At 47.9% G+C, this 26376-nt stretch overlaps 13 protein-coding genes across 13 annotated transcripts; 4 read left to right on the plus strand and 9 right to left on the minus strand.

The window, feature by feature from the left end:
• Nucleotides 1-138: 138 nt before the first annotated feature.
• N7479_007953 (uncharacterized protein) lies at nt 139-874 on the minus strand (the record flags this gene model as incomplete). The annotated part of the gene is made up of 3 exons (XM_057255647.1): nt 139-502; nt 566-705; nt 755-874. 3 exons carry the CDS (start codon nt 872-874, stop codon nt 139-141), a joined length of 624 nt encoding a protein of 207 aa, XP_057109509.1.
• Nucleotides 875-1327: 453 nt separating this feature from the next.
• Nucleotides 1328-2600, minus strand: N7479_007954 (mandelate racemase/muconate lactonizing enzyme family protein; the record flags this gene model as incomplete). Its single annotated transcript, XM_057255648.1, has 3 exons — nt 1328-2081; nt 2135-2365; nt 2425-2600. 3 exons carry the CDS (start codon nt 2598-2600, stop codon nt 1328-1330), a joined length of 1161 nt encoding a protein of 386 aa, XP_057109510.1.
• A 916-nt stretch (nt 2601-3516) lies between these two features.
• N7479_007955 (FMN-dependent alpha-hydroxy acid dehydrogenase) lies at nt 3517-5104 on the plus strand (the record flags this gene model as incomplete). The annotated part of the gene is made up of 4 exons (XM_057255649.1): nt 3517-3604; nt 3658-4418; nt 4484-4701; nt 4765-5104. 4 exons carry the CDS (start codon nt 3517-3519, stop codon nt 5102-5104), a joined length of 1407 nt encoding a protein of 468 aa, XP_057109511.1.
• Nucleotides 5105-5308: 204 nt separating this feature from the next.
• N7479_007956 (ketopantoate reductase family protein) lies at nt 5309-6475 on the plus strand (the record flags this gene model as incomplete). Its single annotated transcript, XM_057255650.1, has 5 exons — nt 5309-5349; nt 5398-5491; nt 5547-5601; nt 5656-5852; nt 5903-6475. The coding sequence occupies 5 exons, from the start codon at nt 5309-5311 to the stop codon at nt 6473-6475; spliced, it is 960 nt and encodes a 319-aa protein (XP_057109512.1).
• A 110-nt stretch (nt 6476-6585) lies between these two features.
• On the minus strand, nt 6586-6765 carry N7479_007957 (uncharacterized protein; the record flags this gene model as incomplete). Its single annotated transcript, XM_057255651.1, has 1 exon — nt 6586-6765. The coding sequence occupies one exon, from the start codon at nt 6763-6765 to the stop codon at nt 6586-6588; it is 180 nt and encodes a 59-aa protein (XP_057109513.1).
• A 372-nt stretch (nt 6766-7137) lies between these two features.
• Nucleotides 7138-11018, minus strand: N7479_007958 (DUF3433 domain-containing protein; the record flags this gene model as incomplete). The annotated part of the gene is made up of 3 exons (XM_057255652.1): nt 7138-8987; nt 9054-10880; nt 10976-11018. The coding sequence occupies 3 exons, from the start codon at nt 11016-11018 to the stop codon at nt 7138-7140; spliced, it is 3720 nt and encodes a 1239-aa protein (XP_057109514.1).
• Nucleotides 11019-12861: 1843 nt separating this feature from the next.
• On the minus strand, nt 12862-13149 carry N7479_007959 (uncharacterized protein; the record flags this gene model as incomplete). The annotated part of the gene is made up of 1 exon (XM_057255653.1): nt 12862-13149. The coding sequence occupies one exon, from the start codon at nt 13147-13149 to the stop codon at nt 12862-12864; it is 288 nt and encodes a 95-aa protein (XP_057109515.1).
• A 1217-nt stretch (nt 13150-14366) lies between these two features.
• N7479_007960 (DUF3716 domain-containing protein) lies at nt 14367-15229 on the minus strand (the record flags this gene model as incomplete). The annotated part of the gene is made up of 3 exons (XM_057255654.1): nt 14367-14904; nt 14944-15162; nt 15222-15229. The coding sequence occupies 3 exons, from the start codon at nt 15227-15229 to the stop codon at nt 14367-14369; spliced, it is 765 nt and encodes a 254-aa protein (XP_057109516.1).
• Nucleotides 15230-16500: 1271 nt separating this feature from the next.
• Nucleotides 16501-17763, minus strand: N7479_007961 (uncharacterized protein; the record flags this gene model as incomplete). Its single annotated transcript, XM_057255655.1, has 1 exon — nt 16501-17763. The coding sequence occupies one exon, from the start codon at nt 17761-17763 to the stop codon at nt 16501-16503; it is 1263 nt and encodes a 420-aa protein (XP_057109517.1).
• Nucleotides 17764-19293: 1530 nt separating this feature from the next.
• On the plus strand, nt 19294-20034 carry N7479_007962 (uncharacterized protein; the record flags this gene model as incomplete). The annotated part of the gene is made up of 2 exons (XM_057255656.1): nt 19294-19573; nt 19637-20034. The coding sequence occupies 2 exons, from the start codon at nt 19294-19296 to the stop codon at nt 20032-20034; spliced, it is 678 nt and encodes a 225-aa protein (XP_057109518.1).
• Nucleotides 20035-20306: 272 nt separating this feature from the next.
• Nucleotides 20307-21841, minus strand: N7479_007963 (putative MFS transporter; the record flags this gene model as incomplete). The annotated part of the gene is made up of 3 exons (XM_057255657.1): nt 20307-21376; nt 21436-21643; nt 21704-21841. The coding sequence occupies 3 exons, from the start codon at nt 21839-21841 to the stop codon at nt 20307-20309; spliced, it is 1416 nt and encodes a 471-aa protein (XP_057109519.1).
• A 761-nt stretch (nt 21842-22602) lies between these two features.
• Nucleotides 22603-24774, plus strand: N7479_007964 (putative glucokinase regulator family protein; the record flags this gene model as incomplete). Its single annotated transcript, XM_057255658.1, has 4 exons — nt 22603-22835; nt 22896-23349; nt 23404-23783; nt 23844-24774. The coding sequence occupies 4 exons, from the start codon at nt 22603-22605 to the stop codon at nt 24772-24774; spliced, it is 1998 nt and encodes a 665-aa protein (XP_057109520.1).
• A 166-nt stretch (nt 24775-24940) lies between these two features.
• N7479_007965 (uncharacterized protein) lies at nt 24941-26321 on the minus strand (the record flags this gene model as incomplete). Its single annotated transcript, XM_057255659.1, has 4 exons — nt 24941-25703; nt 25771-25894; nt 25960-26095; nt 26151-26321. The coding sequence occupies 4 exons, from the start codon at nt 26319-26321 to the stop codon at nt 24941-24943; spliced, it is 1194 nt and encodes a 397-aa protein (XP_057109521.1).
• Nucleotides 26322-26376: the final 55 nt, after the last annotated feature.

Genomic DNA, 26376 nt, shown 5'->3' on the forward strand with positions numbered 1-26376 from the left:
AGAGTTTTAAACTGTCCATATGTTCAAATTGAGAAATTTTACTAAACTAGACTTTGTCGCAATTTCTTTTGTCAATGTCGGAAAAGCCTAAAGGCAAGGAATGCCAGGCCAGGTAGGTGGACGAAGAATCAAGCTCAATCACAGCAGCAATAATGCCAGAGCTTGAACTGCGACACAAACTAGTACGAGGCCAGTAGGTGTTGACCTTCCAGCCACACCTCCCACGTGGGTAGGGGCGACGGTAGCAGCAACGGGTGTTGCCTCACTACCCGACACATGCTCGGTAGTACTTAGAGTACTTGGAGTAGTGGCACTGGCGTTAACTGTTGCAGCCACCGCATTGGCAGTGGAAGTGATGGTAACCGGCAACAACGTAATCTGGTCCCAAGGGAGGGTTGAGGTGCTGGTGCCGGTCGTACCAGCCCCCGTTCCAGTAACAGTGTCTGTACAAGTATAGACTCCGGTTGGGAGATCAGTCATCTCGCAGATGGCATGATTATATCTGTTGAATGAATGAGCAATCTATTGCAGCTGGTAACAATGGTTGAGAGTTGGGTAAACGCACATGTTGTCAGATCCGGCACTTATCAAATATTCAACGCTTGTTGGGGCCGCGGTCAAAAACATGCCGGGGCCCATACCGCATTCTGTAGCATTGGTGCGGCCGGGCGGGCAATTGATACTGTAGGTAGTTGTTGCTGATTGCTATTTGGAGTTAGTGGGATATTCGCAGATCATTCCTATTTATACGAACCTCTCCCAGAACTTCACCCAACAAGGATTGAGGATCGGCATTTGGAATGAATAAAGAGACGACAGAATATTCTGCAGCAAGCCCCAAGCTTGCAAATGCGAGGAGAACTTTCAAAATCATTATGTGCTGTTGTCTCTGTATATGGTGATTGAATACAAAAGAAAAGCAGATATTTGGCAGGCTGGATTATTTGCAGAAAGTAGGAGTCTAAGTCCCTCGTTAGGTGAATAAATCATATCTCTGATGGCGACACTACCATCATCATTTTCTAACCCTGTCGTGTCGCGGAAACCTCCTGCGTGTGGTGTTATATATCGAGATGATGAAACTTGCATGTCATATGGATCAAGGCCCAGTCATCATAAAATCCTCACCTTGCCATTTCATATTACAAATTAGCGATCAAAGCCAAGAAGCAAAGCAATAAGGAGGAGGAAAGTTTCATGATATATCTTGGTGATTGGAATTGTGATCTCGCTTCCTCTTAGCGTCGGTAAACACACAGCATGCTAAATATTTGAAAAGACATCTATAAAAGGAATATGCACATAACACCGTCATAGTTACTCATAATTACCACTCTCGAATGGAGCCATCCGGTCCATAGAACTCCTTGGGCTGCCAAGGCTCTGTCTCCTTGCTGATTTTCCGTACCAAGTCTTCATCAATATCAATTCCCAAGCCCGGCTTACTGGGGGCAGCCACATATCCCTCCTTGATATCAAAGACCGTCTTATCCACCAAGTAGCTGTTCAAGTCGATATCTCCAGCTTCAACATTGTAGTGCATGCCCAGTGACATTTCTTGAATGACAAAATTGGGTATCGATACCGCCACTTGCAGTGATGCTGCCAAGGCGATCGGACCCAGAGGACAGTGAGGCGCGATAGCAACATCGTAGGCTTCAGCCATATTTGCTATGCGCATAGTTTCTGAGATACCTCCTGCGTGGGCAATATCGGGCTGTAGGATATCTACCGACGAATCCTCTAAGAACCTCTTAATGTCCCATCTGGAGTATAACCGCTCGCCAAATGCGATAGGAATTGTAGTCTGCTCAGAAAGTTGCTTGATCGCTTCGGGGTGTTCGCATAGTAGAGGCTCTTCGATAAACAGAGGGTGGTAAGGCTCCAGTGCCTTGGCTAGTTGCTTAGCCATAGGTCTGTGCAAGCGACCGTGGAAGTCTAGACCGGCATCAAGGCCCAGAGCCTTCACCTGCTTCAATCGCTCCACACAGGACTCTAAAACAGCGGGCGAGTCGAGCCAGTTGACATCTTCGGTGGCGTTCATCTTGATGCACTTGAGGCCTTGGGCGATTCTTTCTTTCCTATTGACAAACATTGTTAGAATTTCAATTTCTTTTACTCTCTTTCCTTTTACCGGAACTCACGCCGCGGCCTCAACATCACTTGGTCGATCACCTCCAATCCAGGCATAAACCTGAGCCTTCTGGCGAACCTTCCCCCCAGAAGCTGGTGCACGGGGACACCCAGCTTTCGACCCTTCAGATCCCACAAAGCGATGTCAATCCCCGATAGAGCCGACATAAACACCGGCCCGCCTCTATAGAATCCAAGCCGCCATACTGTCTGCCAAATGTGTTGAATGTCACTGTGAAAGGCGGTTAGATCTTTCTCAGTTGTGATACAAAACGAGGGGTTCAAGCATACTCCGCTTCGTATCCGATAATGCGGGTGATAATTTCATCTAACGCGCCTTCAACTGCAAGAGAGTGTCCTTCCAGTGTGCCTTCTCCCCAACCGAAGTTCCCTTCATCATCGGTGACTTTAACAAACAGCCAACGAGGCTTGACACGGAAATGCTCGATGGACTTGATCTTGGCCATAGTGAGTTACTGAATAAAATTCAGGGGTACTGGACGCAGTGCTGTAGTAACAGAATCTGGGATGCGACTAGGTTATATTTGCAGCTGGAGGTTCGCGAGCCAACCCCACACCATAAACGCATCCCACGCGGGGTCCTCGGGGGAAGTCCGGGCGGTTAAGCTGATTGTGCTGTGTATCAGATCCCCCACGTCTAGAGAGTGATGGATCCAATACAAGCATCCTCCTTTTGTGTTGATTGGCGGGAAAACTGCGCCATAGATTCCACTTTGATGGGGAAGAAATATGGGCTAATCCGATCTACAACTCGTCATTGCAGATAGTGTAAACTCCTCTGGGCAACTAAGGTCGAGCTACGTAGAGCTATAACAGTGGGACATCTCCGCCCTATGAGCGGGGTACGGTAATCCACCTCGATAGGCCCAGAGGACTGGTCATTTTCTCTAGTTTTTCCCCTTAACTCTTCAAATATCATTATACCCACATATATTGTTTTTTGTTGCCCTCAGGCTAGGTATAATAGAGGCTTTTGCGCTATCCTGTGATAGGAGTACTTTCATTTGCCTTTGTTCATTCTTTTCTCATTTCAATATTCCAAGTGAGGTATGACTAGGGGTGATTCGGACTACCGGAGTTCAGAGCCGCCGCGCCGCCGTGTGATAGCTCCAAACCAAGTTATTTTATGGATCATAGGCAAAGTAATGAATAGACATGTTCATAGATATGGTGATTGGTATAAAGTGCCAAGACGGATAAAATGCCCCGTCTTGAGAGCTTCTGCATATGGAGCTAGGTATGAACCCCCACGCTCGGATGGATTCCGGGATCGTCGTTGGCGGTTGGGCACAGCACTAGGCTCGCCATTTCATGGTGAGAAACTGCGAGGTTGCAGTTGACAATGCATAATAAAAATCCACGATGAAACTCACTCACCAGGAAATTAGCCGGCATAACAATCAGGAGTCGTGCTGGGTCGCGATCCATGGGGCTGTATACGATGTCACAGGTAGGGAACTCACAATCCCTGTAGGGACTGCGACTCCAGACTGACTTATATAGAATTTTTGGCCGAGCACCCAGGAGGTGCAGCGGTGATTTTGCGATGTGCGGGTAATGACGCAACAGAAGATTTCGACTCTGTTCATGTGCGGGAGTTGCTGAGTGAAGCACTCCCTCAAGCCGCGCTCCAAGGCTATATTGATGCGGCTGAATTGGACAAGCTAAAGGAAAGGTCGGCCGAAATGAATGAGAAGCAATCAAAACTTGGCAATGACAGTCTTCCCCCATTACGAACTCTGATCAATTTGCATGATTTTGAACGGATTGCTCAGAGATTGCCAGCCACGACATGGGCCTATTACTCATCTGGTGCTGATGACGAGATAACAAAACGGAATAATACCCTCGCATATCAAAAAATATCCCTTCGTCCACGTATCCTGCGGAAGATCCCTACTGTGAATACAAACACTGAAATTTTAGGATACCCTACCACCCTACCGGTATATATCTCTCCAGTTGGTCTTGCGAAACTTGCCCATCCAGAGGGCGAGTGTGCGCTGGCAGCTGCAGCTGGCCAAGAGGAACTGGTCCAAGTTCTCGCAAATGGATCCAGTATGCCGATTGAACAAGTGATGAAGAGGCGCACCTCACTGAACCAGCCTGTTTTCCAACAGATATACGTGAACAAAGATATTCAGAAGTCTGTTGATTTTGTACGACGAGCCGAAAAAGCTGGTGCAAGTGCTATTTGGATTACGGTTGACTCGCCCGTCGTGGGGAAACGCGAGATGGACGAACGGCTCAATCTCAAGGTCACGGTATGTACATAGTCTGAGCTGGTAGGTATAGTCATATTTTTATTGCATTTACTAACGTGCTTTAGGCTACCGATAATACTACGGGGGGACAGGGAGTAGCCAAGATCATGGCCAGCTCAATATCGCCATTCATAGACTGGGAAATCCTTACATGGCTTCGTCAATTGACAGATCTCCCTGTTGTTATCAAGGGAATCCAATGTGTGGAGGACGCTGTGCTTGCGTATCAGCATGGTGTGCAGGGAATTGTACTCTCAAATCACGGCGGACGCTCGCAAGATACGTATGCTGTCTCCCAAATATGATTTCTTTCTCGCGCTGGTGGTATGCTGACATATATAAACAGGGCACAATCACCACTTCTGACACTATTGGAGATTCGAAAGTTCGCACCTCACTTGATTGAGAGCAAAATGCAGATCTTTATTGACGGTGGCATCCGCCGAGGAACAGATGTACTCAAAGCCATTGCGCTAGGGGCCAATGCTGTCGGATTAGGCAGGCCCTTTTTGTTCAGCTTATCCGGATATGGCGAAAAGGGGGTGCGACGGATGATCGAGATTCTACGACAGGAGATCGAAATGAATATGGTTTTTCTGGGAGCGAGCAGTCTCGCAGAGTTGAAACCCGAGATGGTGAATACTAGTCGCTTGGAGAAACATTTGATAGGCAGTGTAAAGCTATAAATTGAAATGCCACCCAGAGCCCCTTGCATTTGAATATAAAGTGCCAAGACTAAACTAGTACATCACCCCTAGTCCTACCCCGATTCCACCCCAATTCTAGAAGAATCCACCCCCACGCGGCCATCTCTCCGATGAGGGGGAACAGTGGAGGTCAAGTCTCAAAAAGAATACGATTCTGTTGGATGTGCATTGAATCCTCACAAAATGTCGGAACAAATTGATGTCCTCGTCTATGGATTGGGAGCGTAAGTTCGAACTCTTTCATAAAAAGGATGTTATACTGACTTCTATAGAATTGGCTCCTTCTATGCCTTCATCCTCAATCGCTCCGACCGTGTACGACTTACGGTCGTGGCACGTTCAAACTACGAGGCCGTTAAAGCAAATGTGAGCATTTTACTGGGCACCAGGCCGTTCGAATATTAATATCCGAGCTCCAAAGGGAATTATCATCAACAGCGAGAACCACGGCCAACATACTTTCCATCCACACAGAGGTATGTGAGATATGCACAATTCAAATAAAGGTATTATGCTAACGGTTCAACAAGTGGTAAAATCCGTCGCAGACGTTCCACCCGTGGACTACATCGTGTGCGCTCACAAGGCAATCGATCAAGATGAAGTAGTAGCTCAATTACAGCCAGCCATTGACAGCAGGACTACCATTGTAGTCATTCAAAATGGCGTTGGCAACGAGGAACCTTTCCGAAAGCACTTTCCCAACAACACCATTATAACCTGTGTGGTGGGTTTTGTTCACATCCGCATTTCCACAGTCTCATCTAACTTCCGCAGACATGGGTAGGAGCCACACAAACAAGCCCTGGAATTGTTGTACATGGCAAATCCGAGGATATGCAGATCGGACTCTTTCCCAATCCCAAGCTCGAAAGCCAGGTCGAGCAACAACGACTGGAAACTTTTGCCGATCTTCTTCGGAATGGCAAGACTCGATTCCAGGTTCTGAAGGATATGCAGATCCAGCGATGGGAGAAGGTCGTTTGGAATGCAGCATGGAACTCGTTGACTACGCTCACAATGGTGGATACACAAAGTTGGTTGAAGTCATCGGAAGATGCGGCGCCTTTTACACGCCAGTTGATGCAGGAGGTTATTCACATCGCCCGTGCCTGTGGTGTACCACTGGAGGATGGTCTGGTTGACCAGCTTATGGACAAGATTAATACATTGCCTGGGATTGGAAGCAGTATGCAGACGGACTGCAAGAGTGGACGGCTGATGGAGATCGATGTTATTTTGGGCTTCCCAGTGCGGAAATCTCGCGAACTCGGGATTAAGGCTCCCTTTTTGGAGACACTCTACGTTCTTCTTCGGGCGATTGATGGTCGACTCAGAGCCGCGCGGTAGATCAAGGAATGTCACACTTGATTCGACTTAAAATGAAGGATATAAAGTGCACTATAGAAGCTAGACAATATGAAGGGTCTATGTATCTCACAAATCCCATCAAAATTTGATCAGAGCTCATTCGGATCAGACCGTCCGTGATAGCCAGCGTACTCGAGACTAAGATCAATCGTCGAGTTGTCACAATGGGGATGCCATCCGTAGGCCATGTACTGTATCCTTTTCGTCTCGCTCGACCATGCTCGGCGCCGATTATAGACGAAGTAGGACTCATGCGAGATGTTCGCCATCGATATAGTATATGAATGTAAATTTCTTTCCCGTCAAACCTCTCTCCCATGCATTTGCCATGAAAGAAAATATCTCTCAACATCCCCAAACCGCAAACAAAGCCAAAGACGGGAGATATGCGAAAAGGGAAGAAAAAGAACCTACGCCAGGGTTCCAGATGTTTTTTGTTTTTACAATATAAAGTGACGTCCTCACTCATGACGCCCAAAATGCAAGTGAACGAAGAAAGAGCCAGCTTACTTGTCCAACGATCTATCTTTGGAGCCTCATCGAGGTTAAAAACGCCCATGTCCAAATAAATATATACCCTCGAAACATAATATAACGTATCAGAATCAGATAAAAGGTCGTAGCTCATAAAGGTAGGATCATCAGGGCTGAGGAGGGGAGGATGAACTGTGGATCTCCTGTAGCTGAATAGAGGTGGTCTTGTCCACCTCTACTTCTGGGGTGGCATTTGGGGTGGCGCCTGGGGGATCGGGAGGTTGGTTGATAGTCTCTTCCTGGTCGACGGCGAATCTCCAGCGGTTATCTGCGCCCATGAACATGCGGAATCCATAGCGTTTGTTCAAGGATGTGAGATGAGCATGTCGTCTAGCACTCTTCCATTTGTGTGTATCGGTAAAGTCATGAAGCATTTGGCTGTGCGAAATCCAGGGAATGATAGCCCCAATGGAGCGTGGCATTCGGGGTCCCCGGAACCGACCGTGTCGTGTTCCGAACACTACAAGCACGACCAGCGTGTCGAAAATAATAATCGCTAGAGCGGTGGCAAGTGATGCAGCTGACGGAATCATCTGCCAAGTACTGCGGGTGATGGTGGCATTTGTGGCCGGAACCGGGTCAGCGAGAGGTTCGAGATAAATATCGCGCCAAATTGAGAAGTAGGTGCTATAGACCCATTGATATACAGTTTGAGTCATGTTCGTCAGAAGATCGGGATTCAGGGCATCAAAGTTTGGGTCTTCATGTTCGTAGAGACGGGCAACGAGGAAGCCTGCCCAATCGTAGGAAGAAACGTTGTATGTTCCGTTTTGCATGGTAGTATTACCCACAAAATTGCTAGGAATAGCAGCAAATACTTTGTTGAACTGACCGAGACTCACAGTCGCATTGTCAAACATGGTTCCATCGGTGATAGTTGTTTCCGGAATAGGTTCATGCCAACTTATCTGTCCCTTCTGGTCAAAAGAGATCGAATAGCTTTGCAATATCGCATGGGGTTCACAGTGCAATGCAATTGTGTTGTCGTCCGTGACCGGTGTGTCCGCCAAATAATCCCAACGACCGACAACTACAACCGTTGAAGTCTGGCAGATATCCGATTCGGCAACATCGTCTGGGGACAGGAAGTGAATAGACAGCGAGATTCCTTGCTCTTTGCTTCTTAAGACTGGCATACGTGCCGTGCATTCCATGGCTGAATGGTCAAATGGTTCATATTGCCAATACTGATAACCACTGGCGTTATTATGGACAAGAGCATCGGATGAAAGGGGCCGACACTTGAGTTCAACTCCAACACCAAGCGTCGAGGCGCCGTAAGTCACATCTGGGTTGTGATTGGCCACGTGTACTGGGACGAAAGACTGGTTGGAGCTCGTCCAAGATAGCATAGGGATTCCGCTGCTGATGCTGGTCTGAATCAAATCATACTCGGTGAATTCAGCAGCGAAGTCCGTCTGCCAAAATACAGACTGGCTGTAATTCATCGACAAATCGTTGGTGTCCAATGTTGAGGATGTTAATTTTTGAGTGAAAAGCGCGCCAGCAACAACAGTCAAAGCCATGTTAACAACGCACGCAAGTGATACGAGAGCTAGCAAGATGTGCCGGTCACGAACTGCCTTGAAGAAAATGGCAAACGGACTTTGGGACGAATAGTTCAGTGACAACGACGTTTTTGCCGAGGCATTGCCGCGCTGCAGGTGGACCCAAGGCTCCAAGACACTGAGGTTTCGGTGAATGGAGGTACATAGAGCTCCCACAGACGATGCGACAACAGAGGGTAGGAATGAAAGGATGATTTGGAACGCACTCGAGTCGGATTGGGTCATGTGGCGGAAGCGGCCGTTTCGAAGAAAGGATGCGACCACTAGTCCGATGAGGATAATGACGCCGGCTAGCGCAAAGAATTCAATAAGAAAGAAAGGAATTACGAGGAAGTGAGGCATTGGATCGACACGGGTTCGGAGGTTCTCTCCAAGCTGGACAGGGGAGCCTAGTGATACAGTTAGCTATGATTTTCGTAAATGAATAGTATTCGAAGAGTAGGGGTGGTACAAACCATCTTCAGCGAGAATCTCCAGCCTGTTGCCAGAAGGGCTCGGTCGCCAGTAACACCGAGCATTTTTAAAGATGCGACGAAGTTGCCGAGTAGAGAATTGATGAAATTCCGCTACTGGCTCTGCAAGGATGTTGGATGGGTGAAATACATCTGCCACAATACTGCACATGGCACCGATGGATCCTGGGTCACTTTGGAGAAACAGTTCACGCGAACTATACGTGTAAAGGAGGTACACCACGGTTAATGTGGACAGGGCAAGAATGAGCTCAGACCAGAGAGCCGCAAATGTAACGATAGCGATAGCGACTTGATTCGATGCGCGTGAGGCGGCGAGGATCGTTGGTGCGGTATCGGGATCAAACAGGCGACCGAGTGTGAGTACAAAAGTCTGCTTGACGTCCCGCTCAATCTTGGATTCAAACTCGGTCTCTGTCATGACAGTTGATGTGTCCAGCACTAGCACCGGCTGGAGATCTCCTAGCTCCTGGCTAATGATAGGGAGTTCAGTAATTGCGCGAGTACCCGTAGTAGCATTTTCTCGGATGAAGAGCATGTCACTGGTGAACGGAGCGCGTTGAGAGAGCAGAGCTTGGAAGTGTTCAATGTTGAACTCGGCTTTTGTGATCGGGCGCTTGGTGGCTCGATCTATGTCAATAGATATGATGGAGCTGTTGGAGTGCATAGCCACGCGACCCTGCGCTTTATGATAGATGACATCACAGGCAAAGGCCACACCAGACGCGGAGTACTCACTCAAAGTCAAATCCGAGTCTGGACTGGTTATATTGACTCCGATGAGCATGCCATATAGATCATACGGATCGCAACCAAATTCAGTGAAGGCCTGGGTTCGATTTGCAAATGATTCTTTGGCAGCAGCACTGATCATTGGCTCCCAATACCGGATTTGCAGGTAATCGGTGGCAGGGAAGAGGACACTCTCGTATTGAAAATCAAGGGCGCATTTGGTGGTGCCTCTGTATGCATCTGTCAGGTCAATACCACTGGCGTGCCATGAAATTGTTGGATACGCTTCATCGGAATCATGGATAGCAACGGTGATCTTGTCCCGAACGGGAACGTTCTCGCACGAAAGTTGCGCCCAGTATAGCGTCTGATCAACAGTCCATATTATGGACTCGTCTTGGTGGCTATCGGGTATTTCCACCGGCGCCACGGCGTACTTGGTGGATCGGGACCGGCGCAATAGCTCATTTGAGGAAAGCACGTCGTCAATGGTATTGTTTGCTTGCGTTGAGATCCAGTTCGCTTGCGTGTCCAAGTCCAACAGGTTGGGCCAGCTTTTTATGGATTCGTAGTCGACTACTGTCACCTCGCGTAGCTCAAATACCGTACTTTGCAGAGCGGGGAGAATCATTCGGATCGAGAGCGTGACAAAGGAAACCCAGAGGACTACCCAATGGCGGCGGCGTGCGGCACTGATCGGAGTGAGAATGGTTTGGCCGAAGTTGTAGTTGATGAAGAGAACCGTCGCGGGCGCTCCCTCGGGTCGGGACAACTGGAAGTATGGTTCCAGGCGGAGGACATCGAAATCGGTGACGGTCCATACCACAACGAGCACGAGGGATATGATGATAGGGAGGTAATTGTAGGCAAAAGATTGCATCTCGTTGACATCTTCCGTGTCGCTAAAAAAGACCAATCCTCCTTTGCGATCGCTATACTGCCGTAAACCTTCCAGGCCCAGCAGCATCGTCAACATCAAACATATAAGGGATATTAGGTAGGGCGGGCGCAGAGCCACCGGGCGCCAACCTCGAGGTTGAGGGGGGAATTGAACGAAACGAAACGGGGCAAAACGACCTAGTTCACATCTCGATTAGATTATACTCATACTCCATGAGGCTCAACGGGTACTGCGAAAGGAAAAGGGGTGTCAGACGAGAACCACCACTCACCAATTCGTCGTGCCCAGCGCCCTTCCCCATCGCTACTGGACATGCTAGATACGGTCCCGAAGGCGGACAATGTACTTAATACAATCGAAGGGCATTGCCAAATCAAGTTTCAACCATTCAACAAGACTCTGATGCAAACACAACGGGCCATGATTCCACAAAGGGGGGGAGAGTAAGGTGTAAGGAGACAAAGGGAAAATATGACCCTAGTGAAGCCCACAAAAACCGGATTCAAAGAATGAACAGCCCGAAGCCAAGAAAGATGGATCTCGGAGATGACGAGGAGAAGGGGAGAATCGATTTTGTTGTGGCTGTGCTGGCTGTGCTGGCTGTGCTGTCTGTGCTGTCTGTGCTGTCTGTGCTGTGCCTGTATCCACACGTGGGGCGGTCCAGCCCTCGACTATTCCCCGATCATACAACACAATATCGATATTAACTTGAGATTCCTATTAAGGGGAACAAGTTGGGATTTGGATTGATCTTCTGATACATTCTCGTTGACGATCCAAAAGTATTATCAAAGATCAAAACAGCCAAATTTATCCCCAATTCAAATTCAAAGCGATACATAGTTGGGTCTAGACAACAGATGGATCCATTTATCTTGGCAAAAGCCCATTGGATCTATGAATGGACAATGGTCAATTACTACTCCGTACTCTTCACATAACTGACAAACATTTGTGAAAAAGAGCGATCAACACTCAAATCAGAGGACAGCCGGATGAAGAAGTAACACCGAAGATGCAGATCCAGAAGGAGGAGCAACACCAGGACAGGAAACGAAAACAGACTTGGAAAGCTTAGGCAAGCCAGTTCTAAGAGGAGCAGTAGAGGAGTGAGAGTACCAGTGGGGGTCAAGAGAACAAGCCTCACCGACCCCTCCCCCTAATTCCCAGTTATGAATTAACCTGATGAGATCCGCCAGCCACAACTCCGAACATTTACCCATAAGACCAAAAGGTCATAACAAATTGGTCAATTCTTACAGTTGACTCAGCTGTTGTAATATGGATGGATATATTTGTAGGTAATCAACTTTTGGGATCACAATATAGTACCGCCTCCCTTCTAGGTTCGGTGTTTAATGCAATCCTACACCTAGCAACTCAACCATATTGCCAATCCTTCCTAGCGTTATATTGTGAGCCTCCATTCTTTTCTCTGAATTTCACGCCTTCTGATCTTACTTCACAAGCTGGTCTTAAACAGACAGCCCCTCGACAGGTTTTAAATCCGAACCGAATTGCTCAATATGTATTCTACTATCAATCGTGATAATTAGGAGAACATTGAGACGCCGACATCGCAGGCTACTCAGGATCCCCTCAGGACCCGCCGTGCCCTACTCAGAATAGCCTTCCTAACCGCCAGTAGGACATTGCCGTATGCGATGAAGACACTGTAGAAGATGTCTCGCAATGGGCGAAACATCAAAATGAAGGTTATCGCTACGAAGCTATTCACTGCCTGAGTATTACCGAGTGTAGTTTGATAGGATTCTAGACATGATTTCAACTATTAAGGAACACTTGTCTAACATCCAATACGGCTAAGGGAGGTGAATGCTGATGATATGCCTGATTTACGTTTTTGTAAAGGTTTTCTTTGACCCAGACTAGCAAGTTTTTGTCAATTCAACATGGCATTAAATCAACATTTCAATTTACTTTAATGTCCTATGAATAAACACCAAGTGATACAGATATATATGTGCCAGTATTGACATGAATATTAATAGTTATAGTAATAAAGGAATTGAAATAGCTACTGACAGGATGGAGACTAAACAGTGGGAAAACAGTCTCCGTTATTCAGAACCTCATCGGTGATAGCTATATACGAGAGACTATCTAAAGGAAGTTCCCCGAGGCCTACCCATAGGTCTAAGCACTGCTTCCACTGCTTCTGGGGATAGGGGCTGAAGTCAAAGATCCGGATCTAGAAGGGATAGGAGGCGATGTCAAAGACCCGGATCCAGAAGGAATAGCGGAGGGTGATGGCGATGCGATGGTGAACGCAGGGCAGAGGTTGGGAAGAGGTGTGTCGGTCGACCGATGAACAGGAGTCGACACAGTAGAGGAGCTGGATGCAATGTGGGTGCCACTGGAGAACGGGACACCCACGGCAGAGCCAGAGAGAGCGAGCACAAAGGCGGCAAATGAGGTCTTCATCGTGAAAGGATTGAATCGAAAAATTGGATATAGCGAAGAAGTAAAAGGTTGTCGCTCAACAGTGGCTCACACAGCGAGAAAGTATGTATGAAATAAAGATATTGACTGATATAGAATAGAGAAAGAAGATTCCAGATCTGCTTGATGGAAAGAATTGGACGGGCAGACTGCAGCGATTTTATATCTTTCATGGGCCACAGCACAACATCGATGGTCTAGAACGAACAGACATTGCTTGTATCTGTATATGGTGGGTCTATTTCTCGATGCTGTTGTTCCTTTGTTTGAGAACAGCCCTTGACTGGTTGAGAATAGACGATCCCAAGATTCCGTCATCGGTTGGATCTATTCTGGAAGGGTTCTCGATGTCGAAACACTAGGTGATAAACCTAATTGATATTTCATATGGATCAATCGACTGGGTCGAGGCCATTGCCCCTGGGAGCATACCAGTGGTACACATAGGGTACGGCCAACGGGGGGAGTAGTTGGAAAACTATAAAACGTTCGAGATTGTCGATCATCAATTCATTTCAGGGTTCTATCTTGGGTCTTTATGATATGTGCAAATTAGAGTATAATCCAGGTGTCGGAGTTTACGCGTGCACATGAGACTTCCAGGGACACATAGTGGGACCGATAGATACATTTAGAATAAGCTCCGTGGATATGACGAACTGTGAAATTAGGGAGAGGACATTGCGTGGCTTTCATGTTTGGCTATTAGGTCCAGCGGTTCACAGAGCGAAAAAAAAACGCGACGATCTCGCCACCGTTTTTCGACAAATGGTTGAGAATTTGTATGGTCTGGCTCATCTCCACTCTCCTATTGTCCGGTTGAGATTTCCGATATCGATATCTCAATTATTGGCCCTACATTCCCAACCTCTAGCTGCTATGCTTGACGCTAATATCTGGTTTTTCTGGACCAAGATGCTATCTGGGTATGAATAAAGAAATTTTATGTAAGATAACACATCAATGTTGTTTTTGGGTGTTCTTTTGTAGGTATTATTTCCTAGACAATTAAGAACCAGCTATGATTGATAAAATAACTTCATTTGGAATCATCTTACATGCTAGCGCTGCGGCTCTGAAATCCGATAGATCTTGTCACCACTTGTGAAAAGGCAGCCAAGAGAAAATGGAGTGAAAATGAAATGGAGGGAAAATGGAAACAAGTTGGAAATGAAATGAGCGACAGCAAGTGATCCCTGTTACTCCCTATACCGGCGAATGAGATCATCAAGTGCACGTTGGAGATCCTGGGTACGCTGTGTAAGCTGCTCGGTAGAGTGAATGGCATTGCCTCTACAGGCACCAGCTCCAACCTGTGTCCAGACCCGTGGAACAGGTGAGGAGCTGATAGGAAATCGCAGTCCCCGAGTGGTTTCATACTCATTATTCCGCGCGGCAAAGCAAAGAACAGCAGTGATGTCACGTAGAGTGTTTAATTCGCGAAGGAAATCTTGACGGTCGCTCGCCCGCTGGCGAGCCAAGTCTTGGTCATGGACAGAGAGTGCTGACCGGCGGGGGATGGCAAGAGGGACGAGAGGCGGCTCAGCAAGTTCAATTGCGTGCGAACATTGATGGTCATTGCCATCCCAGTGGCAGTTAGCACACTCCTTTGGCCAACCGAGGGTATCGATGACAACGCAGTAGGAGAATGGCCCCTCTCCTTGTTGACAGCAGTTACATTCCTCCTCGGCCTGCTGTCCAATCATCTGGATATAGATGGCTTCCACGTTCAAAATACTGGACCCAACCCGCTTGTCAAACTACTGGGCATCCCACTCTTCATCATCCCTTGGAGTAGGCTCTCGGAGAGATTCCATAGTCCGAAGAAACTTGAGGAAGTCTGATTCCACGAAGGTACCCTTTCCGGCAGTGATGCATGGTAGGGTGTTTACAGAGGCGACCCATCTGCCTGGGGTGGGCTCATCAGTTCGCTTGTGGGGAGCAGGTATGGTATCCGAGTTGTCAAGCGCGGAGGAGGCCGGCGTAGGCACGTTGCTGAAAGTGTCAGTGTGGCTTTCATAATCCATAGCAGGAAGGTTACAAGGGTGATTTACTCAGCCATGACGTTTTCCAACGTTAGTTTGCGATGGTGCGTTAGGTATTTTCGATGAGATAAACTCGATCTTCTGGTGATCCGATGTAAGTAGGAGAAGAGAGAAGTGAAGAGAGGCGATGAAAGGAAATGGTAAGCAAAATCGCTCACAATGTTTAAACATATTGTAAAAAAAGGAAGGGATTTGGGTTACTAGTTGGAAAGAGCAGATATCCATATCAGTCGAGTCGCGAACCTTTCTACCATTCTAACCCCTTCTTTCAGACGAGCATTAATCTAATCACCGCGATACCAATTTTACGTTTTAGGTGATCCTTCGACGTAGCTATCCAAGATGTCTCGGTGTTGCCTAGACGAAATCACCGAATCAGATGGTCCTCTATCTAGCGTTAGACCGAGGGATCCCCAGCAGTCTAGGTATGATAGGATGATGTTTGACAGCCATCTCATTTTCGCTGTCGTATCGGCCTTCTTCTGATAAGGAGCTATCGTCACTCTATTGACTCTCTTGGCTCTTTTGCGATGGCCGCAGTGAAGGAGGAGAATATCCTGGGGTTGTGGAGCGTTGGCCCATTGGGTCCATAGATAAATTTGATGCTAGTTCTCGATCTGATGAATTGTCAATATTTTGATTGATATACCGAGTGCACCTTCGGAAGATTACGTCTGCTGGCATTCGCCCCTTCACGCACTGAGTACAACATTGGCATTTCCACATCTCCCCAATGATCGTCAAACCTTTTATATAGTATATAATATGGATTAGCGATTCACAGTATCCCGTTACTTGTATAAGTGTTCCATAAGAAGATCGAAGGAAATATTTGATGAAGGCACGCTTCCTGAGCAAGGCACAATACAGGAAGGAGGCAAGAAGATGATCGACCAGAATGAATTCTAGATAATGGCCTACTTACTTCCATGGATCTCTTTATAGGGACAAGCCCTGGAGGGGAGGTCTAACCCACAGCAAACGAGACTTCGCTGCCTTGCTGCCTGATTACTACAGTTATTGCCAACCTTCGTCCGCGGATTGAGGCTGTTTCCATCTAATATATTAGGCGAACCTACGAAGAAGAATACATACGAATACTGCTCTTTGGAGTAAAGCCGTCCTATTTCCTGCGGTGATAACCCCCGTTTAGCCCAATCAATGTCTTAAATATTACTAGAAAAAAGAAAACTGAGCGAAAGCTTTGAATAATAATCTCGTGGCAAAGTTATGTATGCGTCTTGGACCCCCTGTCATTGATAGGAGCTTATGGCAGAGCAGAGTAAGACTAAACCATGGTGTATCCTTTATCGAGGAGATGGTCAGCCGCAATGATAGAGCAATGATCTCTGAACGTTCCTGTCGTGTGAACGTAGCGAAAGAACCCCAAAACCCGGTGTTCTTCATCCCAGATAGCTGAGCCACACACTCCATCTACTACCTTCTCCGTGGAGTTTTGGCCAAGGTTCACCCAATGACAGCGGATCCAAACATGGCTTGGTCCGTGTGGATCATTACAGGGAATGCGAGTAAAAGAATGGGCTAGGCGCGTCCCTTCTATAAAGCCAGAGAACGGGCTATCAAGGAAAACATTACCGCCTATTTTCGTCTCGTCTGCCCGAATGAAGTCACCGAGGATGAATGGTTCATGTCGGACGATAGTATTCTCAAAAGGTTCATTAACAAACTGCACCCCGTCGTTGAGCTTGACAAGCGCGATATCCGTATTTGCTAGTCCAATGATAGGCTTCCCGATTTCCAAACCAGACGAGGTGGGATGATAAATCATCCCCTCTTCAGGAATTCCATGCGAGGAAGCTGTCATATACCTATCACCACTGTTGTTTTGGACAAGGACGCCCGACGAAGTACAGGACGATTCTCCCAGGGTATTTCTTGCCGAACTCAAAGCCACCCCCGGCCTGAGGATCTGGTACTGCGCATCATCAATAGCAGCCGCGGGAACTTGCTTCAAGTGGTCCGCTGATAGTTGGATCGGCCGCTCTATTTCCGACTCAAAGAGGTAAAAGCACTGACACTGTGCAATTGAGTTCGGAACCGCCTGCAGAATTTCGACATTATGTGGTTCTGTTTCTAACACTATGATCACAATGTGTCCCCAGGATTGGATTTCCGTGATAGGAATATTTGCATTCCTAAAGAAATCGCGTACCAAGTCGAAGATCAAACTAACTGCTGCTTCGTTTTCTCTTAGATCCATGGCCGGGGAGAGCTTAATGCTGGAATGACTCCATTGACGGGTAGGGATGCTGGGGCCTTGATCCTTGGGATCAGTTGTCAAATAACAAGGCACGCGCGCAATCTGCTGAGGCCACGGCTTGGGTGGCAGCTCATCGAATCGATAAACTAACACTCGATTGTCGAACTCTATAGCCTGGGTTGCTGGGAACACTTCGAAAAGGAGTTTGTTGTTCGAAGATTCCACGAAGTTTGAAGGATTTTCCCGAAGATCAAAAGGCATTACTACATGCCAAACTGATGGGAAACGAGGGTTTTTCTCAACTTGCGGAGAATATCCATGTTGGAGCATAGTGAGATGGTATATGGATCTTCGTGTTGGTACGGAGTATTATAGTAGGTAGTTGCCCTGGAGTACTACCAACAATAGGATACAGGAACTTCAGTCAATCAATCAGTTCTATTGCAAGCTAACAGAGAGCTAGAGGAGGGGAGGACAAAGAAGGAGAGAGGAAAGAGAGGAAGAAACGAGAACATTAAGAGCCATATCACATGACTCCTTTGTTTGTTCCCTCTCGCCTTCCTGGCTTCTTCTCTATATCATGCATTAGCTGCTAAAATTAGATCGTACATCATGCGGAGCACGGCGCAATATGCTACAAGCCATTTATCCTTAGTCATACATAGAAAGGCCATCTAACACTATCTACATACTTCATACACTGTTATAGCGTAACCAGCCCAGCATTTCTACTATTCCTACTATTATTCCCATTTATGGAGTGAATTCTACAACTAATGAGGATTTTCTTACGTATAATGTCCTTCATATAGCCTTGAGCCAGGTAAATTCAGACTATAAAAGCCCTACATCGTTGAGGACAGAGGCTGTATACGCAGCCGACTACTCTTGTCGAATATGAAACTATATAGCATATCAGTCTCAAATACAGGGAGAGAATAAAATTTTGTTGGCTGGACCCCTGTGTTTATTGACTGCACGTCAGTTTTTCATTGCCCTGCGAGGAAGACAAAATGCCTCTTCCTAGGCACAGACTTGACGAGTCAGCTCTTGCTCAGATATTTAGTTGATTTCAGGGGAACCCGGGTTGAGACTGTTGTCAATATATCGACTTCATTGAAAAGATATTTCCTCTAATAATCTGCATGCGGCGAATTTCTTCCTGAATAGTAACTAGTATTTACACTCGCAGAACTTCAGATGTACTCGGTAAGCCTTTTTCCATATCGAAGTGTTGGGCTCACTTCAGCTGCCAGAGTCAGCGTAATTTTTATAGGAAGCAGTGTGTTTTCATTGGATTAGCTCGGCCACATTACATGCATATTCCAGGTATGCTCTCGAAGTAATCATAACGTTCAGTGCCCTTTCGATGAGCCAAGTAATATCAACGTCCCACTCTTAGCTCTTATTATGAACGCTTCGGGAGTCTCTGCCGATTTATAGCTGCTTGTCTTTTAAGCACGTCATATTATGAACAACATTGCTGGTAGGATCAGTCCACTGATATTGGCTTGAAGGCGTAGGCACTTTATTTGATATATGAATTTTATGCCGTATGCAAGGTGATGAAGACGTACTAAATATATCTCAACTTCCAAAATTTTTAACACGGCCAAGAGAATAACAGCACTTGCCATCGAAGAGAGATGTAGAAAAGTAAAGAAATGTTATCTAACCTCTCTGCATTGTATACATGCAGTCTGTAGAACGAGGTAGTATACGGAGTAGCTGACGGTGAAATCCAGAGTGGAAATGGTCCACTCGGCCTTGGCGGTCGGAGCTTTCCCCGAGAGCTCTCCCGAGATCCCCTCTTGTCTCTTGTTACTCCCCACCTCCAACTTTATCTTCCTCTCCTCAGTCATGGGTATTTTCAGTAAATTGGTTAAGACGACTGTCGCAGGCAGTATTGCCTCGGTCGGTGTCTTCTGGGGCGCCACGCGCAATGATGTATTCGTGCCCATGGACAGTTCCGATCCCATCTTCCAATCGGCCTTTTTCAAAAAGTTCAATCCGAGCAGCAACCCAACCCTTCACGATGTCTGCGTTCGCCGAATTCCCCTAGACAAGATCCAGCCCTCGCTGGTCGAGGAGAAGGGCAAGTTGGTGGAAGCCTTCTGTGCCGGTGTCTGGGGTGGCATGGGTAAGTCCTAAATTGGGGAACCCAGCCTCACAAGCTCTAACACGTTTATTTTTTTGTCTCCAGGATACATCCCCCAGCGAGCTTACTTTGACCGAAAGTACCGTGGACCCGAGACCGCCAGCCACCTCTGGGACCGATCGGACCTCCTCTCAAACAAATACGAAGTAGGAACCATCATTACCGATCACTTTGAAGTCGTCGAGAAGGACGAAAACCGTATTGTCGTTCGCTGTGGTGCCTCCCCACGTATCCAGGATGTTCGTCCCTCCGATGGTCTCTTCGAAATCGCCGCCGTGATCAAGCAGGAGCAAGGCGTGGCCGAATTCAGTCTGAAGAGCTGTTTCTACCAGGGTCTCGGGAAGGCGGAAGCTGCACCCATGGATGACAAAATGGCGTGGGCACACCGCCAGTACACCAAATTGCTTCTGGAAACCGCCGTGTTGAAAAAATGCGTAAAGTAAAGTGGAGGACCTCTCGACCGCCGGGAGACCCAATTTCTCGGCGTACAAAGAATCCTAAATTTTCGGTTGGGAAATGCCGTGTATATATTCCTAATCAGATATCCCTAATCGTGATCTACGAGCAGCCCAATGTGGGCTCAATCGGAACAAGCTGATCTGCAGTGTCAAACTTCCAAGGTATCTCTTCATCTACTTTACATATGTTTATCTTTCTTCGACAACAAAGATCCCGCACTTTCCCCAAACCGGGAGTTGGTATACAAAAAAAGAAATCAAGACTTCACGTCCCGGGACTCCTCCTTTTCTGGGAATTGCTTCTCATCGACTGTTAGCGTTTCTACATCACTGGTCATAGTGACGGCTAGGACGGTCGGGATGGCGATAACCAACGAGCCCATGCAGAGTCCCCAATTCATAGCAAATTGGGTCATCGCAGGCTTCCCCATGGCATTGATGCGCCACGCCATTGCACCTCCAGTGCTCTGGAAGGTTTTGTACGCTCCGACCAGAACAGCTGCTGCGGCCGGGGAATTGGACTGAGCACCCATGAGCCAGTAGCAGAATGATTGCCACAAAGCATCATAAGCGCCATAGAAGATATAGAGGAACATCGGACCCACTGAGATGTTGGAGTCAGTGTAATCAATATCCTGCTTGAGGCCGTGCTCCAGGCGCTCATCAGACCACAGTTGGAACTTATAACCACCTCCCCAGATGGCCATTCCAGTGACGAACAAGAACACCCAACCGATGCGAGCGCGATTGGGTCGGCTGACACCTGGAGTATCGAGAATGAGACCCATGATGAGACCACCCAGCATCTGCGCAATCCAATACAGCGAACCGTTGAGCGAACGCGTCCGGATGTTGAAGTTCATACCGTTCACAGCATTCTGCTGGTAGGAGTAGAACACATTAGCCGAGAAGAAGAGGGGCAGCATGCACAACACTCGCCAGTTGCAGATGGTCTGCAGGGAGTGGCGCAAAATATGACGGAAGTTCTTCTCGCTCTCCGGCGTGACCTGCAACTGAGCAACTCTAACATACGACGGGGGACAAATGAGAGCTCCCAACAGCCACCCGAAGGCCATAATGACCAGCAAGGCAATGTATGTTGCGTCGCTGACAGTGCCGCTCTTCGACTTGAAGTTAAGGCCGAAACTAGCGAGAGATCCAACACCACCGCCGAGGTTGAAGATAATCCAGAAGGCTGCGATTGCACGACCCTTTTGTGACTCGGGAACATAGGTTGTCATGATCGCACCCTGTGCCACCCAGAGGAACGAGGCGCCCACACCGAGAATGGCACCCGAGGCAATAACGAAGCCGCCGTTGCTAGTTGCTGTTGGAGTATACATTAGCTGTGTGTATAACGCGATGTGGCTTGGAAGCTGAACATACCGTTGAAACATAGAAGACTGCCGGAATACAATGCGTAGGTCCATCCTCCAAGCAAGAGACAAACTCTAGGTCCAACACGATCGAAGATAGGGCCGACGATGAACAGAGCAGTTCCCGCAGTACAAGACAGAAGAGCTACACTTGCATTTGCAGCGATGCTCTGGTCAACTTGACCGGAACCTCCAAGACCACTGAGGGCATTGTACATCTAATACTGTTGTTAGTTGATCTGGAATTGATAGTAGCATTTTTATTTTGTAAAACTCACTCCAGGACAACAGAAACAGATGAAACTCATCAAGATGATCTGGAACCAAGAATTCGTCCAGATCCTATACAAGGTTGATCGGTTTTCATTTTGCTCAGTGCCTGCGGCGACCTGCCCTTCTTCGATTTGATTCGACATCTTGTGTATGAAAACAAAAGTCCGGGGGGAAACGGGATCTTATGTTAGAGACTGTTGACATTCCCCTCTCATATGCCGGACTACTGCGGGCCAGCTTATCAAGTCTGGGGCCCCACGCGATAGGGAGCTAAGGTTGCATGGGAGGACAGACAAGACAGGGATTGTGTTATCATCTGAGTATCTCCCGGGTATCTATAATGAAGTAGTAGCCAAGGTGGATCAAAATGGATCAAATTGGATCCAACCCATTGTCTATAGGAATATTATAGTGCAACTCCTTATCACACGACCCTATCCCTTCTTCTCGGCCGACCAATGCCGGACACAACTCCACTACCCTCCACATCGAGTGTCCTTTCTGGGAAAAGTCTGGAGAAAAATGTCCATCCACCCCGGTCGCTTGTTAACCGGTCCAATCCCATGCAGTGAAGATCCCTGCGTTGTAACTCTACCCTGCAACGGCCCCCATTTGAGGTGTTTCTGGAGCAAGGGTTTTTCTCTTCACTTTACGTACAGAATTCTGTCAGATTTCCCGCGTCAGCATAGAGCTCGGGAAATGGGGCGAGATTGGGCACTTGGCTTGCGTAGCGCCAACTAGAAATGGGTCCAGATACCGTCTCCCCAATCGTCTACAAAGCCCCCTTTATCGCCCTTTTTCGCATAGTCTAATCCGTGATTCGTGCGAAAACCGAAACAAAAACCTTGACAAGAAACGCCCTCAAGCTTGTCGTTCTCTAAGTGATCAACCCAAACCCTGCATAATGGATCTCGGGAGTCTATCTCAACTCCAAACGGAGGGGGTCAATCCCCGGACCGTGCATATTGATCGCATGTCGACACTTGAGATGTGCACTGTGATTAATGCCGACGATCAAAAAGTTGCCGAGAGTGTTGTTCCTTGTCTGCCGGTCATTGCGGGAGCCATTGACGCATTGACCCCTCGCGTTCGACAAGGCGGACGGGTCATTTATGTTGGCGCTGGCACCAGTGGAAGGTAAGTCGCATCAACGTTAATCCTCTAGTCAAAGATTAAATAAAATAACAAAATTGATAGGCTTGGAATCTTGGATGCTTCAGAAATTCCTCCCACTTTCGCCGCTCCTCGTGGGCAGTTTGTTGGTCTGATTGCTGGCGGAGATGCCGCAATCCGATCAGCCCAGGAGGGAGCCGAAGATGATGAGCAAGCCGGCGAGGATGAGATGAAATCTCTCAATCTGAACCCGGACCTTGATAGTATCATCGGAATTGCAAGCTCGGGTCGCACGCCTTATGTGATGGGCTGTCTTGCTTTTGCGAAGCGTCTGGGCTGTGTAACCATCGCCGTTGTTTGTACAGTTCCTTCGGCGATTGCGCTTTCAGGGAATGTGGACTTTGTTATTTCACCCGTATCTGGACCTGAAGTTGTCACTGGTAGTACTCGCCTCAAGGCCGGTACTGTCACAAAGCTGGTGTTGAATATGTTAAGTACCGGTACCATGATTCGCACAGGCAAGACTTACGGAAACATGGTATGTCGTAATTTCTCCCACCTGCTATGCTCAGACTAATTGTGAGATTTCCAGATGGTTGATCTCGTAGCATCAAATTTGAAACTCGTGCAAAGATCCCGCAATATTCTGCGGAGGTTGAGTGCAAAGTGCCAGTCCTCGTCCGACGCTGAATTGGACGCTCTTCTTGCAAGATGCAATGCCAGTGTCAAGCTAGCTATCTTGGTTGCAGAGAGCGGGGAGTCGGTTGAGACTTGTCGGGGATACTTCGACACTGCGGGTGGAGTGCTGGCCAACGCGTTGGCTGCCATCTCTAAGCCTGTCGAACAGAAGCCCACAAGTGCCCCCACTCCAAATTTTGCCTTGTGCATTGATGGCGGCGGTACCAAGTGCGCTGCTGTTGTGGCCGCCGGCACAAATGTCGTAGGCCAGGGCTCTGTTGGCCCATGTAATTTGTATGATCTCTTCTCGCCCTAGTTTTATCCTGTGTGTGTCGCAAAGCTAACTTCTTGCAGAACCGATAGTATTGGAAATATAGACGGTGTCATTGCCACGTTACTTGATGCTGCAAAGGCTGCCCTGAAAAACGCTCTGCCAAGCGACGTGGAACAAACAGAATCCTCGTGGAGAGAACTTCTCCAAACATCCTTCAGCTCTGTCTGGATCGGACTGGCTGGTCTTGACCGAGCTGGGCTAGAGGGAGTGTTGGCACCCAAGCTGAGACAAGCGTTCGGTATCACTCAAGAAAAGGACCTGCAGTTAACCAACGACGTAGATCTATTGGCCACGGGCGTTCCACCATCCCTCGGTACACCCTCTGTCCTGGTAGTGATTGCAGGCACGGGAAGTGTTGCCATGAGATACAAATGGGCTGAGGATCAACAAAGATACGTTCGTTCTGCGCGTTCTGGTGGCTGGGGTCACATGCTCGGTGATCAGGGTGGTGGTTACACAATTGGTATGAAAGCCATCCAACACACCCTCGGGGTCTTTGAGGACATTACCTTGGGGCTCGATAAGACTGGAGGTGATGAACTTTCTAGAGCAGTTGCGGAGAAACTGGGGTGCCAGGTCTCTGAGAGTGCCAGTAAGGACATGTTGAACAATATTCTAGCCCAGAACTACTCTCAGGGCGTGAAGGCACGAATTGCTAGCATTGCACCGGTTGTTCTCGACTTGATGGACAGAAATAAGACCGCAGCAGATATTGTGAGCTCTCAAGTAGCTTTGCTGGTTGGGGATACTCTTGGTCGCTTGACCAAGCCTCAAGCCACTGGGTATCAGCCGACTGAGGCATCTGTGTTAGTGTTGTCAGGAGGACTGATGAAGAATGAGGGGTACAGGGCCACGTTCGAGAAGCAACTGGACTCACACAGATTGTATTTCAAAGGAATGGTGGTTGTTGAAGACGCAGCCCGTTCAGGCGCCACATACTTAAGTCGTTGATTGCTCTTTCCAAAATAAATTAGTTAATAGACTTCTTCTACTGTTTGCACTTCTTCTTTTAAGTCTCTTGTTCTTTCTTTTGCCTCTCTCTAATGCTCTATTTCATTTCCCCATCTTTTTGCTGAAAACAAATACCTAACCTGCTCAAATTCACTATCTGTTCTACCTATCTCAACATCGGCACTGCTTCAATCACTGACTCCATCGCGGGGCTCTGGTTCCAAATTCCCGTGATCTCCAGCCCCGCGCTATGCAAGAGATCTCTCCACTGTCGTTCCGACCGTTCAACACCAGCTCCTATGCTCATCATCTGAATATCCAGCGAAGCCTGCATCAGCGGTGTATCGGTGTCTGGCAGGACGAAATCCACAATAAGAATTCGAGAATAGTCTGGCGCCATCACTGACACTGTATTTTGGAGGATCTTTCGACTGATTTCATCATCCCAATCATGGAAGATGGAACGGAAGTAGTAGGCACGGGCACCTTTGACGGGTTGAGGATCCATGAAATTGTATCCCATCACCTCGATTCCTGCGCCGTCGCTGTCGACCTTCTCAACCACGCTTGGTAAATCCTGCAGCACCATTTTGCCCGGCAGATGACCATATTCCCGGCGGAATTTTACTAGATCATGTCCCTGGTTGCCACCGATGTCTACCAGGAAGACGGTATCTTTGTATGGCACGGCATGGCCGAACAGTCGCTCGACAGGGTATATATTGTACCACATGGGTTTGCCCTCGCGACGGCTGGCCATGTACGAGTTGAAGAGCTCCTGATGCTCCGGGTGACTTGAAAGCCACTCAAACTGGCTCTGTCCAACGGCCCATTGCATAGGTGACTGAGAATAATCCTGGGGGTTGGCATAGGCATGAGAGCGCAAGTACTCTGGGAGTTTACTCAAGGTTGGAAAGGTCAGATCATAACTAAAAGAATCACCAATCAGAAACGGCGCAAATAGATGCAAGGGTCCAAGCCACATCACCAACATACATGCACGGGATCCCATCTCTCCCAATCGGCTGAGTCAGTGCCACGGTCTTCTCATTGGCGACATAGAGCTCGGGGGTCGGTGTGATGCACAGCCCAAGAGAAGCCATAACGCGCATCAATCGGACTAATTTAGCGAGTTAGTGTGGTTCACAATGCGTGACGAACTATTTTTATTGCAGGGAAACGTACCAATTAGATCCTGCTCCGCGCCCGTGTACTCTGCCAGCTGAGCGGCTGAGAGTCCTGTTCCTCTGTGGCGCTTCTCCACAAGCATGGTGAAGATGCCCAAATCAATGACAACACGCAACGCGGCATTCTGAGGAGGCTACAACCCAGTCAGAATATAAACTGCATTTTGGTTTGTGGAACCTCATACATACCTGGTAAATCAGACGCAACACGGTTTCTGTCGGCGTTTCCACTGCAGACCGCAACTGGTCGATGATTCGCAATAGCTCAAAGTGGGCTCGTGGGGATGGATCTGAGGCTTCTTTCAACGCCATTTGGCCAAGACGACTGACCAAACACTGAAAGGGTGAAGTGATCGTCATGATTGCTTTTCGAAAAAAAAATAAAAACCGGTACTTAGTGTTGAATTATCTGCTT

Source organism: Penicillium vulpinum (assembly GCF_028829585.1).
Source record: "Penicillium vulpinum strain IBT 29486 chromosome Unknown utg000003l_segment0_segment0, whole genome shotgun sequence".
NCBI lineage: Eukaryota > Fungi > Ascomycota > Eurotiomycetes > Eurotiales > Aspergillaceae > Penicillium > Penicillium vulpinum.